The following is a 19,738-nucleotide window of genomic DNA, read 5'->3' on the forward strand; positions in this document are numbered from 1 at the left end:
AAGGGGATGGGGTTACTGGGTGATGGACAGTAAGGATGGCACATAATGTAATGAGCACTGGGTATTACATAAGACTGATGAATCACTGAATTGTACCTCTGAAACTAATAATACACTATATGCTAATTAATTGAATTTAAATTAAAGAAGGAAATGAAAAAAAAGTCTAAATGAAGATTACCCAGAGGTAATCATAGTACCGAGGCTACTCCAGAAATCTCCGTGATCACCTTTTTGCTGGGCAGATTTTTTTTCTAGTGGACATAGTAAGAGTGTTGTGTTTAGAGGCTTTGACTTCTTTGGCAGGGTGGGCAGGGGGGGTCTCTGATCCAACTTCCCACCTCTTATGCTTAGCTTTGTCTCCTAAACTTTGTGCTCAGGGTTCATAAAAACCAGCTTCTTTAGTGCCAGGGAATGGTAATTACCAGGGAAATACGGGTCCCACCATTTGCTTACCTCTTTATATTGGCATTTGCTCATTGTTTTTGACCTTTTGTAATTTCCCTTTCTTATGCACAATTCAGTCATGCTTAAAAAAAGTTTTCCTATTTTCTCTTATAGTTTTAGGTATTTTATACCAGGAGGGGTTTCTCTGCATATCTAGCCGGGCAGATTGCCTAGTTAATGTATCTGTTTTAAAATTATAACAGATGGTATACATTCTTTCTGCATCTTGTTTTTATTATCCAACATTGTTTTCAAGACCTCTTTAGGTACTGATAGACAGAAAAGTTGATCTAATTTATTCATTTTAACAATCATCCTTTGTATGACTGGTATATTTTACTCATTGATAGACCTTTGGGTTGTTTGATTTTTTTTAATATTATAATCAATTCTTCATTGAAATGAGATGTCTGTGCACAGAACAAGAGTTTCTCTAGGCCCCATACACAGGTGGTCATATGATAGATACATCTTTAATTTGACTTGATGCTACCAAATTACTCTTCAACTTGGTTATTAGAATTTACATTTATATCAACAATAGGAGGGTACCATTTTCTTATCTTTCTCCATATTAGATGTTGTTGTCTAAGAACAAGAAAAGAGAGAAGAGGGTATTTCATTTTAATTTTTCTGTTAACTAGAGCAATTAAACATCTTTAAAAATGCTTATTTGACTATTTAGGTATCCTCTTTTTATTGTCTGCTCATACATATCTTTTGCTTATTTTACTATTGAGTTATTTTTATCTCTTTCTTACTCTTTAAAAGAGTTCTATGTGTACTTTGGATACTCGCTTTGTAACACACTTTGTTGAAAACTTCTGATGTGCTCCATTTTACCTGCCTTCACTGGATATACTTCCTTTTACATTGTTTCACCAGTATTTATATGCCAAACTTCTCTACTGGTCTAACTTGATATGATCAGCTACTTACTGGACATTTTACCTTGATGTCCCAGTACGGTCTCCACATCAGTTTTTAAAAGTAGACCATATTGTTTCCTCCCTCAACTTACCTTCTTCTTCATATTCTGAGTCTCAATCTTATATACCATTGTTCACTTAAGTCAGTGAAGCTAGACACGCAAAGAGCATTGTAAAGTCTCTTTCTTTTGCTTTCCATTGCAATCCATATTCAAGTCTTTCCAATTTTACTGCCTGAGCATTTAAAAAAAAAAAAATCTCTCCTTCTTTAGTAACATGAAGAAATGGTGCCAAGGTAATTAATAGAATCTGAGGATATTGTATAAATGGAATAGACTAGCTAAAGGTTAAACTTTGGTGACCATTCACTGGAAAATGAAAAGAGAGAGAAATTGAAGCAATTATTAAGAATCATTATTGTACAGTAATTGAGGGCTGTTGTTTTGGAATTAAGCAGACCATGTTCAAATCACCTTCTACTATTTGTTTATGAATAATTTTTGAAACATAAATATATCAAAAAGGTAAGTGAAATGTACCCTGAAGAAAATTTAGTTTTCATTGTCAAAATTTTGATATGTTGAAATACTCAGTTTAAGTAGTTTTTTCTTCTGGGCTTGTCTGTGTAGCACTCACTCAGGATCTCTTTCTACTTTTTAATTTTCTACTTGCTAATTCACTTAATTCACTGTGAAAGTTCAGACTCTGGGTGGGAAAGAAGAGGAAAGGTGAATTGCAACTGCGCTTACCACAGTTTGTGTATGTGTGTGCACATGTGCAGTGGAGATGGTGGGCTGCAGTTCTGATTGACTCCAACTCTCCACGTGGGGTTAGCTCAGGCATCCCCAGCTGTGCTCAGACTTCCATGTCACTCAGCAATATGAAACAACATACACATATGCCTGCAAGTGCATTCATAAGTAGTAGATGGTAATAAAAAGTTGGGGTTGGTTGTATATATGCTTCACCTACATTTTTCACTCTGTGAGCTTTATTTAGGTTTTTAATTCTCTGAAGTTTGAGAACACGAGTCTCTAAAGTATGATCCAACTGAATTTGACTACAGTAAAACTTGTGAATACCTAGTAGAGTTGTTAGTCTGTCTACTGGCGTGTTTTTTTCTTCGCTGCTTTAATGGGGATAAAGAAAAGGTAATTAAAATAATATTTGAGTTTTAGGTTTTGGGCATGTTTTCTGAGGGGAAGTTTTTTTAGCTTAAATTGGATGACCTCTAGGAGTTTTATACTGCTAAAGATTTAACTTACAGATTCCTTGAGGACTACATGGCAAATATATATGACTTTTATTATTAAGTTGCAAATAGTGTTTTAGCTTTTCCTTTCCTTGGAATTGACTTCATAGTTTGACTCTGTCTGGCAATTACATTATAAATGCTATTTTTCACGAACTTAAATAGCCTTAAGAATGTTACAAATGTTCCATGGGGTGAAACGAAGATATTAATTTTATAACTTCATGGAAAGCCACAGCCTGTGGTTGACTGTCAGATTTGAAAATGACCTAACATTGACATAACAAATAAGAAGAAACAGTTTTTACAATTGTATTACATTTATCCAATACTCCTCCTAACAAACAATTATTTTAGTTTGAATAAGAAAAGAGAAAGAATGACATTTTTTGATCACCTGCCATTCATCAGGTGTTATTTAATCTGTATAATCTCATTTTATAATCAGGGAAAAGTATTCACAGGATTTTCAGTATTTTACCCATGGTCACCTAGCCTATTAATGCCCTTAAGTAGACCTGCTATCTTTCCTGTTTTGATAACAACAAAAGTTCCAGTTAGTTAAAAATGTAAAGTTTAAGTTTTTGAATAATTATAAAAATAACGTCAGCAAAATATACAAAGTACAAGTGCTCTGAAAAAGTGTAACTTCGTTTTTTTTCTCATTTTATTCTTATGAAATATAATCCTTCTTATGTCCATCAGAGACCTAAAGCATTGACCATCTTGAACTTCCTTCAGATATTAGCCAGCTGGCATGTTTTCCTAGCAAAACATTTTCTGATTTGACCACAAGCTCTCTGAATCAGTTGTTACTGGTTTGAATAATAGAATATGCTGTCATGGTGGGCACCTGATCATGAAAACTGATATCTGGAGTACATTTTTATTTGGATTTAAAATGTTTTTACAATCCCAGTATAAACACTGTTAATCTAGTCAAAACCTTTTCTCACAAGATCAAGAGCTTGCATGGTTTTACTTAAACTAGTTACAGTCAACAGAATGAGACTGAATTGTACATTTACATTAGGCAAAATTTTAATTTATTTTTCATATGAAGGATGTCATATCAAAACAGTTTTAGGAATTTTTGAGATAAAACAACTTAGTTTCAAACTCTAAATAGCTAGATTTATTTAACTTAAATACCATTTGGAAATTTTATTGTGTAATTTTTGTGGGATTGGGAAGTAAAGTACACAATTTTTGATGCAATGCTGAGAAATTACAAATCTGTCTTACATTTGGGTTATGGATTCAAGATTTGAGAGTTACTGGTTTTTTTTTCTTTTTTGGTTTTTCATTGAATTAGTTTCATGAAATATAATTAATTTTTATAATTTTGATATAACAGGTCCCTCCAAAGACAGTAAGGATAATTTTCTTAGTTGTCTCCATAAGGATGAGTAAAAGTTAATTATTTTTAAGGCAGTAAAACATAATTGCCTTAAATTTGGATAGTAACTAGAAAATATGCCTGATTTTTATAAAAGAAACGTAGATTTAAGAGAGTCAGGTAGAAAATAGCGTATTATTTGGCTCTTTTTTTTTTAAGATTTTATTTATTTATTTGAGATCATGAGATAGCACAAGCAGGGGGAGCGGCAGAGAGAGAGGGAGAAACAGGCTCCCTGCTGAACAGGGAGCCAGATGTGGGGCTCCATCCCAGGACCCTAGGATCTGAGCCGAAAGCAGACGCTTAACTGACTGAGACACCCAGGCACCCCTATTTGGCTCTATTTGATTCTTTTTATTATTCTTCATTGGCTAAAGATGATGTTACAATTTTAGTTCCAGTGAATTATAGTTTTATTTAAATATCCACCCATCTTTCAGTGCAAATGATGGAAAGATCTTGGTGTTATCAGAAACTACTAACATATTAAGGGATCTTAACTGTGGAAGAGAGCAACATAATACATTTCACAAAATTACATATGGATACTTAAAAATATTTGTTATTCATGCTGTATTGGAAAGGAGTAGTTAGAATTTTTTACTGAATTAGGCCTATTTTGGAGGGCACCATTTTTTTTTTTTTTAAAGATTTTATTTATTTATTTGACAGAGAGAGACAGTGAGAGAGGGAACACAAGCAGGGTGAGTGGGAGAGGAAGAAGCAGGCTTCCCAGCCGAGCAGGGAGCCCGATGCGGGGCTCGATCCCAGGACCCTGGGATCATGACCTGAGCTGAAGGCAGACACTTAATGACTAAGCCACCCAGGCGCCCCATGGAGGGCACCATTATTAATATCTGGGATATTAAGTGGGAGCAGAATGCAATCAATTAAAAAAAAAATTCTTCAGCATATCTACTGACTAATACATCATGTTGATATTGAAGAAGAGAAAAAAAGAACAATTTTACCTCAATAGGAACATCCAACAACTTATAGGAAGAAGCTGTGGCTTTTTAGCACTTGTTTATAGTTTAGTGTGTCCATGAGCAGGGAAGAATCAAAATTCTTCTCTGACCCAAGGTTTTAGCACTGATACTTTGCTTTTCCTGGAGCAATAATGAAACAAAACGTGATTTTTAAAAATTTAGTGTTTGTGATCATGTTTTAAGACTAACAGTTGGAATACTGTGGTATGTGGTAATTCACTATGGCATTGAAAGTTTTGAATAAGAGATTAAAAATACATTAGCTGGAAGAGCTAAAAGGAACTAAGTATTTTTTTTTTTTTTTTTAGATTTTATTTATTTGAGAGAGAGAGAGCATGAGAGGGGGGAGGGTCAGAGGGAGAAGCAGACTCCCTGCCGAGCAGGGAGCCCGATGCGGGACTCGATCCTGGGACTCCAGGATCATGACCTGAGCCGAAGGCAGTCGCTTAACCAACTGAGCCACCCAGGCGCCCTAAAAGGAACTAAGTATTAACAGAATCAAATGTTCCCCCGATCAGTAGTACTTAAGAACAGATCACTGCCAACCCATTCCCTGAACTTGGGTAGAAGAAATTTAGTGAAGAAAGACTATATATTTGCTAATTTTGTCATGCACAAACTTGCCATAGTTATTTATATTTTATAAAACCATCAAAATCTTTTTCTATCTGGTTTTAAAATTATTCCATAACTCAACTTGGATGTTCTCTTCAAATCCACAAGAATTCAATGTAGACTTCTGTAACAAAATTCAATTTGTACTTCCCATCTCAATTACTAGTTAATGAATATTCTGTTACCCAACTTTATCTTTTTATTTTTGGCATTGTCTCTTTCAGCACAGTGGAGAATTTACAGTTTCCCTCAGCGATGTCTTACTGACCTGGAAATACTTCCTACATGAGAAGTTGAACTTACCAGTTGAAAATATGGAAGTGATTGACCATTATGAGGACATTAGGAGGATTTATGATGATTTCTTAAAGAATAGTAATATGTTAGATCTGATTGATGTTTATAAAAAATGTGGTGTTTTGATTTCTAGTTGTGAAAATAATGCCAACATAGCCCCTGTAAGTATTTTTTTTAAAATAATTCTATCTTAAATGAAAATTGGCTAGATTTATTTTTATTTTAAACTATGGTATCGGCATTTATAGTAACTTGATAATGCTTTTGCTTTTCAGATCATGTTAGAAATGGAAAATTTATCTACCTGAAAGTTAGTTATTACTGGAAAGAAATATTTCAGTGGTAAATTTTGCTGGAATTCTGTTATTTGGTTGAAATATAAGAACAGCTTCTTACTAGATCAAAAAATTTTAACAAAGAGATCAGTCCCAAATGCTTGATTTCTTTTTGAATTTGTGCCAAGGATTGCTTTTTATTTTACTTTCTTGGTTTAATGTGCATCTGTTCATTTGGCATATGTTGTATAAATGATTATTATGACTCTTTCTATGGATTAATAATATTATTTTACTGAGATGGGGTATCATTTTGTGACGATAGTATGATGCAATAAACATGAGGTAATATACTGTTCCTTTTTTTTTTTTACATACACATATTCACTGCTTTATTTTTTTATTGAATATAAATTTTAAAACTAATGAGATGCCATCCTTTGCAGTTTGGTTTTATCTACATTAGAATTAATAAACTGTTTTAGAATATATTTGGATGTATCTAGTTTATTTTAAAGTGTTGAAATATATTTCTTTATCTTAACATTTACTGAGTATCAATAAAGTAGCAATTAAATAGTGGTAATAACAATAATTATAGATATAATTAGAAGAAAATGTCTATTATATTTTCTAAGATATTAAAATATTTTATAAATATTTCTGATACTTGGGAATCATGTTTTGGCTGCTTGTAATAGAAACCTCCAGAGTAACAGTGGTTTAAGAAAATGGAAGTTTAGTTCACTCTTTTATAAAAGGAGTCTTAATGTAAGCATCTGGGACTGATGTGATAGCTCTGTGGTTATCAGATACCTAGGATTTTTCTGTCATTCTGCTCTCCCATCTTAGTTCTTGACCTCTGCCCTCAAGATCATTTGTGGTCCAAGGTAGCTGTTGAAGCTCCAGATTCCATATCAGCATTCCTTGCACCAGGAAGTAGTAAGGGAGAACAGCACTCTCCTTTCCTTTTAAAGAGACATGACTCCTTTGCTTCCATGTCCTTGCCCAAAGCTTAGTCACATGGCCACACCAAGATGTTAGGGAAGATGGAGAATATAGTCTTTTTTTTTTTTTTCTGGGTAACATGCCAGAATAAAAACAAAATCTCTGTTACTGAGGAAGAGGAGAGTGGATATTGGCAGGCAGTTTGCTGTCTTGGCCTCACTGGGCTATAATGGAACCCTTTCCCCTGTTGTAACTTTTTTTTTTATTTTAAGATTTTATTTATTTATTTGAGAGAGAGAAAGAGCATGAGTGTGGGGGGAGGGGCAAAGGGAGAGGGAGAAGCAGGCTCCCCGCTGAGCATATAGCCCAACACAGGGCTCAATGCGGGCTCTACTTGGGGCTCAGTCCCAGGACCCTGGGATCATGATCTGAGCCAAAGGCAGATGCTTAACCGACTGAGCTACCCAGGTGCCCCCCTGTTGTAACTTTCTGAGACACACATGCATACCCACACTATGGTAAAGATACTTGTGAGGCAAGATAGTTTTTTTCATTCCTCCCTACCTATATTTTATTTGCTTGTAGAGATGATTTTTGACTTCTTTTCATATAGTTAGAGAGGCTAATCAAACGTAAGTATTAGATTGTAGGAACAACAAAGAGAATCTTCTGATAAACCAATGAGAGTATAATCTGCCTGAGGTTTTTGGGCACATTGTTTTCATCTTATCCTTTGTTCCTGTCTAAGTCTTCTAATAAGCCTCTTCATTTAAGTGCATCAACTATAGTATGAGATATATAGATCTACATTGGAGGGAGTTCTGTGTCTCCAAATATCAACATGTTCTTCTGCAGAACATCAGGAGTAGGGTGGAAGCTGCTGAGATGATAGCATGTGAAGTTGAAATTTTTCTGCACTTAAAATGGAAGATTTGAACTTCGATACTTGTTTGCTCTAGGGAAATTTCCAATGAAGAAAAAGTGAGCAGGATAACAGATCCCTAGATTGATTTCCTCAAAAATGCATTAAAATAACCCTAATTTATGCTAAAAGTGTTTTAAAAAAAGATTATTTGAGAGAGAGAGAGAGAGGGGAGGGGAGGGAGAGAATCTTCAAGCAGACCCCCCACTGAGTACTGAGTCCGATGAGGAGTTTGATCCCACAACCCATGAGATCATAACCTGAGCTGAAACCAAGAGTGGGATGCTTAACCGACTAAGCCACCCAGGTGCCCCTAAAAGTGTCTTTAAAGATACATATGCTTGTGTATCTTTGTTTCTTATTTATTGTAGCCTAAATAAGGCAGAAGTTACAAGGAATTAAGATAAAGGTAAGACAGGGATGTTCTGGGAACATGGTAACTTGAACAAGTTATTTCATACATTATAATTGTATTTCATACAATTATAAATGTATAAATACATATAAATGTTTTTCATACATTGTGTTTCCTCTCCTGGGGAACATGGATGCAGGGCCTGTGGACATCTGGGAGCATATAAGGCCTTGAATTCTAAATGGAGTCCAAATAGAGACAATTGGTACAGAGTTTGCTTTTTCATGAATTTAACAATTATCTGAAGGATATTAGAGACCTGGGCTGAGGAGAAGAAATTGTAGATTCCAAGAAGAGCTTAGCAGCCCTCAGAAATCTGGGTACTTTCTGGGGAAGGTCAACAAATACCCTCTGTGAGTGTGCCAGGATTCTCTGACTCAGGAAGCCAAGAAGTAGCTGAATGGATGGGCATACTGTAGGTGATCCTTGAGAGACCACAAGAAGACTCTCTGTTGGCTTAAGCAGGTGACTGGCATCCTGTTTATTTTTCCACTGATGCTTCATAGAGTAGAGACTATTTCAACTTCTATTACTTGTAAAATTGTCATCACTTAAGGTACCTCAACAGTCTCAAGGCTGAGCCTTCAAAGAGCCAAGAAAAGCAACAGCCACTTAAGGAGTCCCAGCAGCCACAGAAAGATGAGTTAACTCAGATCACATGTGACCAACAGAATAGAGCTCTTAGTGGTGAATGACAGCTTGAATCCATAAAAATAGTAAGTACTCAAGGAAATTCAAGGACTCACCTAAATGTAAGACTTTCTAGATTTAAAAAAAAGAAGAAAAAAGAGAAGTCTTCCCAATGCAACAGATGAATTCAGACACAAATTAGAGTTCTGAAAGTCAAATACAATAAATATTTAAAAAGCAGAGGCACCTGGGTGGCTCAGTCGGTTCAGCGTCTGCCTTTGGCTCAGGTCAAGATCCTAGAGTTCTGGGATCGAGCCCCATCTCGGGCTCCCTACTCAGCGGAGAGCCTGCTTCTCCCTCTCCCCCCTGCTTGTGATCTCTCTCACTCTCTTTCTCTCTCTCAAATAAATAAAATCTTTTAAAAAACAATCTTCTAAAAATAAATACTTAAAGCACAGAGAGAAAAATATGAAGATGAAGAAATCATGAAGGAAAAGTTAAGAAACTTGGAGGTTGGATCTAGAGGGTTTAACATAACAAATGATAGGAATTCCAGAGGAGAAAAAGGAACAGACACAGAAGAGGCCATGATTAAATAAAATATTCTAACCACATTTGTTACAATAAAATTTCCCTGAGTCTGTTAGTTAAGAGTGTTTATGAAGTTCCAGGCTGTATTGAAGACAAAAGACACATACCTAGGCATATCCTGGTAAAATTTCTGAACTCTTAAGGATAAAGATAAATAGTATAAGTTTCCTGGTGGAAAGAACAAGTTATTTAAAAGGTACAACAATGAAATAACATGTCCTGAAAGAGGAGGACAGTGACCTAAGAATCTCATCCTCAACAAGATATCACTTACCAGCTAAGTTAAAGGAAGGATTTGTGAGGATATGCAAAAATTTGAAGAATGTCATCTTCATACTTCAAGTGAAGAATTTGCCTTTCAAAGACCGTAATAATTTAACAGATGAACTAGAGAGCAGATGGCTATCCAGGGGAAGATGGTAGTGAGCAATGAAACTTGGACTGTATGTGTGCCTAGTTAAAATGATAAGGATGGACTGGGAATATGTGTGCTAAAATGGAAGGCTTATACTAAGGGAGATTCTGATATTAGTTCAAAATTAAAATGGCTAAATATTGGAGTTTGTTGGGGTAAATAGCAGGCATTATCACTTTTAAATAATAATAGAGAAATGGGTCTGATGTGAGTACAGGAAAGTGAAGGTAACCGTTAATTGAATGGAAAAATATAGTTAAAAAGAGGATAAAAATAGAATGAATAACAACTTACCAAATCAGGAAAGATATGTCAGTAAAATTAATAGTGTATCACAGAAAATCCATTGTGATTTTTGTGCTTACTTCAGAAAGCTTTATGCTATATCATCTAGAATCCTTGTCAAATTTTTAGTTCTAGGAACCCCTTTGCACTCTTAAAAATTATTTAGGACTGCAAGGAGATTTTGTTTATATGAGTTATATCTGTTGATATTTATATTGAAGATTAAAATTGAGATATGTTTAAAGTATCAGTTATTAAAATATTGATAACAAACCTATTATATGTTAATGTGAATAGTATTTTATGAATAAATTTTCCAAGAATAAAAAAATTGTGAGAATAGTGACACTGTTTTACATTTTTAGAAATATCCTTGATGTCATGTGTGATAGAAAATAACTGGATTCTGTTTGATATGTTGTTTTGATTGAAGTATATCAAGAAAATTTAGATTCACATTGGTACATCGTTGGAAAAGGGAGAACCTCCTGGGTCCCCTGAATGGGCCTTGGGGACTCAGGAGTCCTTGGACCATACTCACTGAACTGATCCAGAATATTGTACTTTATATGTCATTAAACATGAAAATAGTTTTAAACCAGAGGGTAATATTATCCCATTAAAAAAAATAACACCGTGTTTATGAAAGAATAAATCTTTGCTTTTAACATCTCTTCTGAAAACATAAGAACCACAAGTGTGAGGACTACCTCTATTCAGAATTAAATAGTGAATTATTTTTTTAAAAAAGAGACACACCGAGAAACAGACTCTTAAATATGGAGGACAAACTGATGGTTACCAAAGGGGAGGTAGGTGGGGGAATGAGTGAAATAGGTGATGGGGATTGAGTGCACTTCTTGTGATGAGCACAGGGTGATGTATAGAAGTGTTGAATCACTATATAGTATACCTGAAACTAATATAATACTATATGTTAACTATACTGGAATTAAAATAAATTAAAAAAAAAACAGTGATTGTCAAACACAAAATGATTTTTCTATTTAAAGATAATGACCCTGAATTATTTCATAACATTAATTTTTTAAATATTGAAAATTTGCACTGTAATATAGTCGGTGGTCATTAAATGTTTCTGGCTAGTATTTAGAAAATAGGTATCTAAGTTGTCCTTTGTAATAAAGGAGTAAAAGTCAAAACTTCTTAAGAAAAAAAGGAAATTCTTTTTTTTAGTGAACTTGAATTTTGATATTCAAGTTATGAACAACAAAATCCTAGTCTTTCTAGTTTTTTTCTTTCTTACTGTTAGCTCTGAGTTCCAGCTCATCATATTAGTAGAATAGTGGCAAACGCTATTGCTTTTTAAGAAGTATATATTGGTGTTGGCTAATTGAATTTAAATTAAAAAAAAATAAGAAAAGAAAAAGAAAAAAGTATATATTGGTGAGTTGTTTTAGTTATAATTTTGCAATGGCTGAGAGGACAAGTGGTTTGCATTCTCATTAGGCTTTGTTAATTCAATTTGTACCTTCCCTCCAGGTTGACTCATTCGGAATGGGGTGTGTGATACCTATATAACCTTAGATCCCTTAGAACAAATAATATGTTTGAAATATTATGCTGTTAGGACACTAAGTTTACTTATATATAATTCCAAGATGAAGCATTTATTGTGTGCCTTAGGTAAGCCTTTTCTTTGCCATTCATTTTTTTCTATAAAAACAAAAGGCTCGGATTAAATTTCCAAGGTTATCTTTTAACTCTAAACTTGTAAACTCTTTGAGTACAGCCATTGGAAACAAGCATTTTGTTAGAAAATTTAATTCCATGTACACTTACTGCCAACAAAGATCAGGTAATAATACTGTATACTGGAATATCAGTGACACTATATACAGCTTGGTGTGAAATATTTTTTATAGTTGTCATAGCACCTAATTATTAGTAACCTCCTATGTTTTCTACAGAGTCAACTACGGGATTTTCTGTCTGGGAGAGAGTATGTAGCAGCTGATGAAACTGATCTTTATGTACCGACATCACCAATGAGTAAACACAACCAGGATAATGAAAAGGTACTGATAAATTGTGAGTAAATTAAAGCAGGATATGATTCTCTTCAAATCACCATTAATTTGTACATTACAGTTATTTTTTTTAATTTTTAGAAGTTTTAAATTTGTTTAAATAAAGCTATATTTGCAAAGAGTAATACATTAGAGACTGCTGAGAGGCTGATAGTTTCTTCCTGGTTTTGGGCCAAGGTAACAGGCACTTTGCAAAAATAGGTATCACTCTTAAGTCTCTGAAAAGTAGTTGGAAGGTCTAGGTTGCCAGAGTTCTTTGAATCTTTGTATTTGGTGAATTTGCTTATGGTTTTAAATGAATGATTCTTGGGAAGATATGTACAATTGAAAATTCTGTTCTGTCCCCTTTGCAGTAGATAACTGATGCATCACAAATTGTGTTAATAGAGTTTGTTGTGCAAACAAACCACAGAAAACAAACCATAGGTTTGGTCTAATATAATTTACCTTTGGTTAAATGCTATGCTATTAGGTACCTAATTAAATATAGCAACCCCTTACTAACCATGGGGGTAATGTTTATGGAAGTTTCTATGATAAATAAAATCACTATTGACAAGATAAAAATTTAGGAGTATTAGAAACAGCAGTAAAATTACATTCACCATATCTAAATCCATCTTCTTCATTCAGTTTGATGAATCACCTTCTTCATTTTTAAGGAAACTGCTAAGGCAGATTCTCCCATAAGTCTCATGCCATACAGATTGCACTTTAAGAAATATATTTGTCACTGCCTTCAATTAAATACCTGTACATCTACTTCCTAGACTTACTAACGTGCTTGAACATCTGCATCTAATATTTTTTCTCCTGTATTTGAAAGTTAAGTTTCTGACATCATGACATTTAATCCCTACAGTTCTTCAGCATATTATTTCCTGAAAATAGAGGCATGACCATAATATCATTATCATATATAAGAAAACATATATCATATATATCAGTATAAGTATTCCCTAATATCACTTACTGTCTTCCCTATTCAGATTTCTCCAGTTGTCCCCCAAATGGTTTTATATCTCTTAGAACTCTCCTCAGTCTTTTTCTCTTCTTATTTATCTGTTTAATTTCTCCTGGTATTATTTATCTTGTTCCTCTATTTCCAATAAACTGGAAGTTTTATGCAAACCTTGCTTAGATTGAAGTTTAACGTTTCATAACAAATACTTCATAACTGACGGTGAGTATCACATTAGGAGACACAAACTCAAGTTGTCCCAAATTGCCAGATCTCTCTAGGATAAAGATGTAGTTTTCCCTTTGCTATGAGCAGAAATCTGTGGGGTGACACTGTGTAAATATCCTGTTTCCCAGCAACCTTTCACCCAGTGGTTTTACACATACGTTCATGATCCTTGTCTGAATCAGTTATTTCTTTAGTGTTTACAAAATGGTGAGTTTCTAACTCTGTCATGTCTTTACATTAATTAGCTGCCATTTCTCAGTAAAGCAGAGCTTGATAAGATAAAGCTATTTAGGGAAGTAGTTCCCTAAGAATGGCAGAGTCACGACTTCATTCTTTCCCTTTCATTACTAGTTTAGGAGTCAGGATGATAGTTATTTATAAGATAGGATGCAAATTAGATTTTTTTTCTATTTATCTTTCTCCTTTTTTATGCATGTATTTATTGCTATGGACTCATGAATTTTTATTTGTTCAGTTTTAAAATTAATTACCGTCATTAATCTTTGATGCTAAAATGGAGGGATTCCCTTCAGGCTGGCTTCTGTGTCTTTTTTACATGCCCTACTAGACTTCTGAGCACTTCCCTTTTTTCTGGTGTAATAAAATATTCCAAGTCCATCTTTGAATGTTTTCTGCCCAGATATGATTCCTTTCATTGATTTGTAACTATTTTTCTCTTGCTTGAAGTTAATTTTTCACTTGCATTGTTTTTCCCTCCTGTCCCAAATATTGATAAAATGTTTACCAAATGCCTGGTCTTTCTCATTGGTACTTAAGGGGTGCATTCATATATCAAGACAGTAGATCACTTACAAATCTCTTCTCTCTGATTTATCTTACAGGCTCTATAGGGAAGAAACAATAATTGTTACTGTTTCTTTTAATTAAGAGAAATGAACTAATTTTTATGTGTAAAATACCTAGGTGTTTATAATTTTGGCTTACAGATATAAAATGTTATCTTAAATGGATATCCATGAAGAAAGAGTATAACATATAGAAACTAATGGGTCTTCATTGCAAGCATATAGTTCTTTCATTTAAAAAAAAAAGTGATAGTTTCATTGTGTTAATCCTCTACTTTTATCTCTTGCCTCCTTTTTCTAAGAGTATTCTACCTATTAGTTAGCCAATAGATTAGATTTTATGAGGACTATTAAAGTGCAGCCATCCTCTCAACTATTTTTCTGTTACTTGCAGACTTCTAATTTTTCTTTTTGCAAAGTATTTTTGGAAGGAAATATATTTCTATTAAAATTCCAAAGTGACTTTTTGGGCTGAAGTCGTGCATAGATATATATTTGATCACAAAATGTACCTTACTAATGCCACACCAGAGTCATCAAGTAGATGAATTAGATAAATGGCATGAATTTGAGAAGCAATATTTTTGTTTCCTTATTTTATTTTTCCTAAGGTACTAAACTACTTTAGAAATTCTGAAGTAAAGAAGGGAAAAATGGAATAAAAGCCCTAAAAGAAAATCATCAGTTAAGGGGCACCTGGGTGGCTCAGGTCATGATCCCAGGGTCCTGGGATCGAGCCCCGGGTTGGGCTCCCTGCTCCTCGGGAAGTCTGCTTCTCCCTCTCCCACTCCCCCTGCTTGTGTTCCCTCTCTCGCTGTGTCTCTCTCTGTCAAATGACTAAATAAAATCTTAAAAAAAAAAAAAATCATCAGTTAAATAAAAAATTCTACTGGTATATTAGTTCTAGTCCAACTCTTTTTTTTTTTTTTTTTGGTCATTATATGTAAGAATTTATGTGTTTGGCAAATAAAGTAAAAAAAATACCTGTATAAATTATTAATCTCAATCTAGAAAAACTGACTTTCTTCAAATTGAGATTGAATATCTGCATTTCAGTAATAATTAAGGGATAGGAAAAGGAACTTGGAATTGCCAGAAAGCTTAAATAAAATTGTTCAACTTCTAAACAAACATTGCAGTTTGTGGTATGGATTGAATCAGTTTATTAAATAAATAAACAGAACATTATCTTTATTTTTGGTATCTTGGTAAAAGCTTCAATCTTGTGGATTTTTTCAATTTAGGTCCTTGCTTCTGGACATCATAACTGTATTTATGTGGAATGCTTTTCCAGAGAGCCTCTTTAAAACACACTTGCAAATACAAGAGCAGGGAAACCATAACTGCCATGTTATATGACCATAATGATAGAGATAGATTTCCAATTGCAGCCATGAGTTAAAAGAAACACTCTAACTGTGAGGACTCCAAGATGTTTTTCCCTGATGTTTGTCTAGCATCACAGATCAGAAGGGCAGAATTTGCTAGCCTTAAAGAGCAAGTTGTAGATGTGGGGGTTTAAGCCCTGGTTTGTACCCAGTAAGGATCAGATATATACATTTGGTAAATTCTCATTATTTTTGGACAGCAGAAGCACAGTGAAACAGGGATTGAATGAAATTAAATGCAGAAAGAGTAAAAAAGTTTCTGATTGCAATGTGAATGTCATTTTTTTTCCTCTCCTTTGATTTTTCACAAAATGTGTTACTCTTTTGAAATGTGAAGGGATAAGGTAAAGAGGAGATTCATATGTTTTAGACTATTGTACTGTGAAGTTAAAATGGAAACTTCTGTATTATAGATTCACATGAAGTGTTATGATTTACAGTCAAAGTAAAGATAAAAGGACACTTGAAATCTAAGCAGAAAACTATATTATGCCTTAAGTTATAAAATTTTAGGGTGGATCTTAAAGATGATTTTAATTTAGTTGTACCTTAAAGTAATTTTCTTTTTAAGGCAATGTAATACAAATATGTGAGTGCTTATTTGATCCCAAGTAAGTTTTTATCAATAGTTTTCATTTTGAAATTTCTAAAAGGGCCAAATACATGTATTAAGTTTTTTTGATTTATCATTGAACAAAAACTAATTGAGAACCTATTAACAAAAATGGATTGATTACCTACTATAATGCCAGTCATTCTTTTAGGCCCTAAGGATACATCATTTAGAAACCATTAAGACCTATGCAGGGTATTATAATTGACTGATATGCATAGGTATATCAGGGTGATAAGAAAAGGAGTACATGAATTGCTGTTCTATACTGGGAAATCAGGGAGCCTCTCTGCAAAGGTAACATCTGTCTCATATTTTTAATATTTAAGAAAAATTTTAGAGGGTTAATATTTAAGCTTTTTTTTTTTTTTTTAAATCAATTTCACTTAAATTTCAAGTCCGTATTTAAGGTAACCTTTTCCTGTCCAATAAAGTTTTTTTAAATTGACCCTGACTGCCTCCCATGTTTCAAGAATTGTTTTTCATAAGAAATTTAAATAATCCAAAAGCATGTTACCTTTAAAAGTACTTTTAATATGTCTATGAACTTGAGACTTCCTTAATTGTCTCAGAGACTTCCTAATAATTTGTAATTTTTTTGCTACCTTTTAAAGCTCTCTTTTGTGCTTTCTAATTTAAAATGTGATTAAACAGAATATGAAAGCATTTTAATTTTAATTAGGAAAATATTTTCTTAGAGTTTATAGATGATAAATTATGTGGTCTTTAGCTAAGTTGTCAGTCACTGAAGGACTCAATGAATTTCATGTTTTGAGAGTGAATTGAGTTTAGAATTTGTGGAGTCCATTTTTCTTTTTTTTCCTTTAAATTTTTTAAAATTTAATTTTTTTTATTATTATATTCAATTAGCCAGCATATAGTACATCATTAGTTTTTGATGTAGTGTTCATTTTTCTAAGGGAATAGGCGAGGAGAGGATTTCAGGTAAATAGCATTGGAGCGACATTTAAGAATTAGATACAAACAAGATTCCAGACCAAGAAGATGGGGTGCAAGTAGTTGAGAAGGTGAGAATTCCATAAAAATAATTTAATTTTGATGAAATCCAATTTATCACTTTTTTCCTATTATAGATTGTGCTTTTGGTGTCACATGTAATTAATAACTCTGCCTAATTCCAAGTCATAAAGATTTTTTCTTATGTTTTCTTCTTAAAGTTTTACAGTTTTATATATTGTACATTTAGACCTATGATCTGCTTTGAGTTAATTTTTATAAAAAGTGTGAAGTTGGGGCACCTGGGTGGCTCAGTCAGTTAAGTTACTGCCTTTAGCTTGGGTCACAATCTCAGGGTTCTGGGATTGAGCCCCACATTGGGCTCCCTGCTCAGCGGGGAGTCTGCTTGTCCCTCTGCCCCTCCCCCCACTCGTGCTCGCTCTCTCTCTTTCTCTCTCAAATAAGTAAGTAAAATCTTTCAAAAAAGAAAAAAGTGTGAGGTTTCGGTGAGTTTCATTTGTTTCCAATATGGCTGACCAATTGCTCCCATACCAACTATTGAAAAGATTGTCCTTTCTCCATTGTTTCTTTTGCACCTATTTCAAAAATCAAATGGCCATATTTGTGGTCTCTGTTCTGTTTCATTGATATGAGTGTCCCTTTATAAATACTATATTATTTTGATTGTACAGTAATATTTAAGGTCATTTTCCAGCATATTTAATATGTTGTTCCAGGATCTTCTAGCTTATTTTTTGATGATCTATTATTAATTTTATCATTTTTCCTTAGTATGTAATATGTTGTTTTGTTCTGGTTACTCTCAAGATTTTTTCTCATCTTTGGCTGTCAGAGTTTAATTATAATACAGGAATGATATTCTTTGTGTTTTTCCTATTTGAGTAGCTTCTTAGATCTATAAATTAATGTCTTCCACAAAATTTGGAATGTTTTTGGCCATAATTTCATGAAATGCTTTTTTCTGCTTCTTTCACTCTTCTGCAGGGATTCTAAGTACATGTCCCATAGGGCTCTTTGGTTTTATTTTTCTTTCTTTTCTTCTTCTTTTGTTTTTCTGGTTTGGTAGTTTCTATTTATATATGTGCAAATTCACTTATACTTTCTTACGCTTTCTCCAAGTTGTTGTTGAGCCCACCTAGCAAATTTTGTTTTGGTCATTGTACTTTCATTTCTAGAATTTACTTTGTAGTGTCTACTTTTCTGTCGTCATTTTCCCTGTTAATTCATTGATAACACTTTTTTAATTCATTGAACATTTTTTGTTTGAGTTCTTTGAATATATTTATAGCAGCGACCTCAGTCTCAGTGTTTTGTCTGCTAAATCTAACATCTAGGTCCACTTGGTGTTAATTTTTATTCACTGCTTTTTATCCTGAGAAAGGGCTCACACATTTTCTTTTTCTTTTTTTTTTTTGAACTGTCTAGTAATTTTTAGACCCAAACTGGACATTAAAGATAATATTTTCTAGTGATTCTGGGTTTTGTCATGTTCTTCTGAAGACAGTTGAATTTTCTAGTAGGCAGTTTTCTTGCCTGGATTTCAACTTCATATTTTGTCTCCTTGGTATGCAGCTTTTTGGATATCTATTCTTATGGTTTCCCTTTGCTGTTTTTTTTTAGGTTGGCTTTTGTAGATCTTTCTTCTGCCTGCCAAATGTGGCAGTAAGCCAAGGATTTGGGAAAGTATGGAGCTCATTCTTTCTGTGGATTCTTTTTTCCTTGGGATTTTCCTGTATTTTCCAGTTGTTCTGACAAGTTTTGGCTCTATACACTTAAGACTTCAAGCCTGTCCAGCTTCAGCTTTCTGCGACTTAAGCTACACACATTTATGGAATGCAGTCATTTTAGCAAACTTTCCAACTCATAGCTCTGGTTCCTCGTAGCTCAATCTTTCTTGAATATATTTTTTTCTGATTTCTGCCTGTTTTATTATGGGCCTCCCTGGAGTCTCTCCCATGCTTGGGTAGTTTCACTGTCAGCTATGGATTATGGCTCTTTATGTTCTCAATTATTTCCAAGATTTTCCCCTTTAAATTTCTAGCTGCTTTCCCAGCGCTGGATTCTGAGGGCACCATTATAGTCACTTCTATTTCATAGTCATGAAAGTTGGGTCAGTAAACCACAAACTTAATTCATACTTTTTTTTTTTTTTTAAAGTAGGCTCCATGCCCAGCATGGAGCCCAAAGTGGGGCTTGAACTCATGACCCTGAGATCACGACCTGAGCTGCAATCAAAAGTTGGATGCTCAATTGACTGAACCACCCATGCGCCCCTAATTCATTCCCTTCTTATTGCAGTTCTGC

The 19,738-nt window shown here is 33.9% G+C and overlaps 1 protein-coding gene across 1 annotated transcript in view; it reads left to right on the forward strand.

Moving 5' to 3' along the window:
* The window catches only part of PARPBP (PARP1 binding protein), a 65,757-nt gene that overhangs the window by 9,997 nt on the left and 36,022 nt on the right, over positions 1–19,738 (forward strand). Inside the window, exons 3-4 of the mRNA XM_078074130.1 lie at positions 5,856–6,089; positions 12,341–12,448. Coding sequence (XP_077930256.1) covers positions 5,856–6,089; positions 12,341–12,448 — 342 coding nt within the window. The remainder of the gene's footprint in view (positions 1–5,855; positions 6,090–12,340; positions 12,449–19,738) is intronic.

Source organism: Halichoerus grypus, chromosome 6, assembly GCF_964656455.1.
Source record: "Halichoerus grypus chromosome 6, mHalGry1.hap1.1, whole genome shotgun sequence".
Lineage (NCBI taxonomy): Eukaryota > Metazoa > Chordata > Mammalia > Carnivora > Phocidae > Halichoerus > Halichoerus grypus.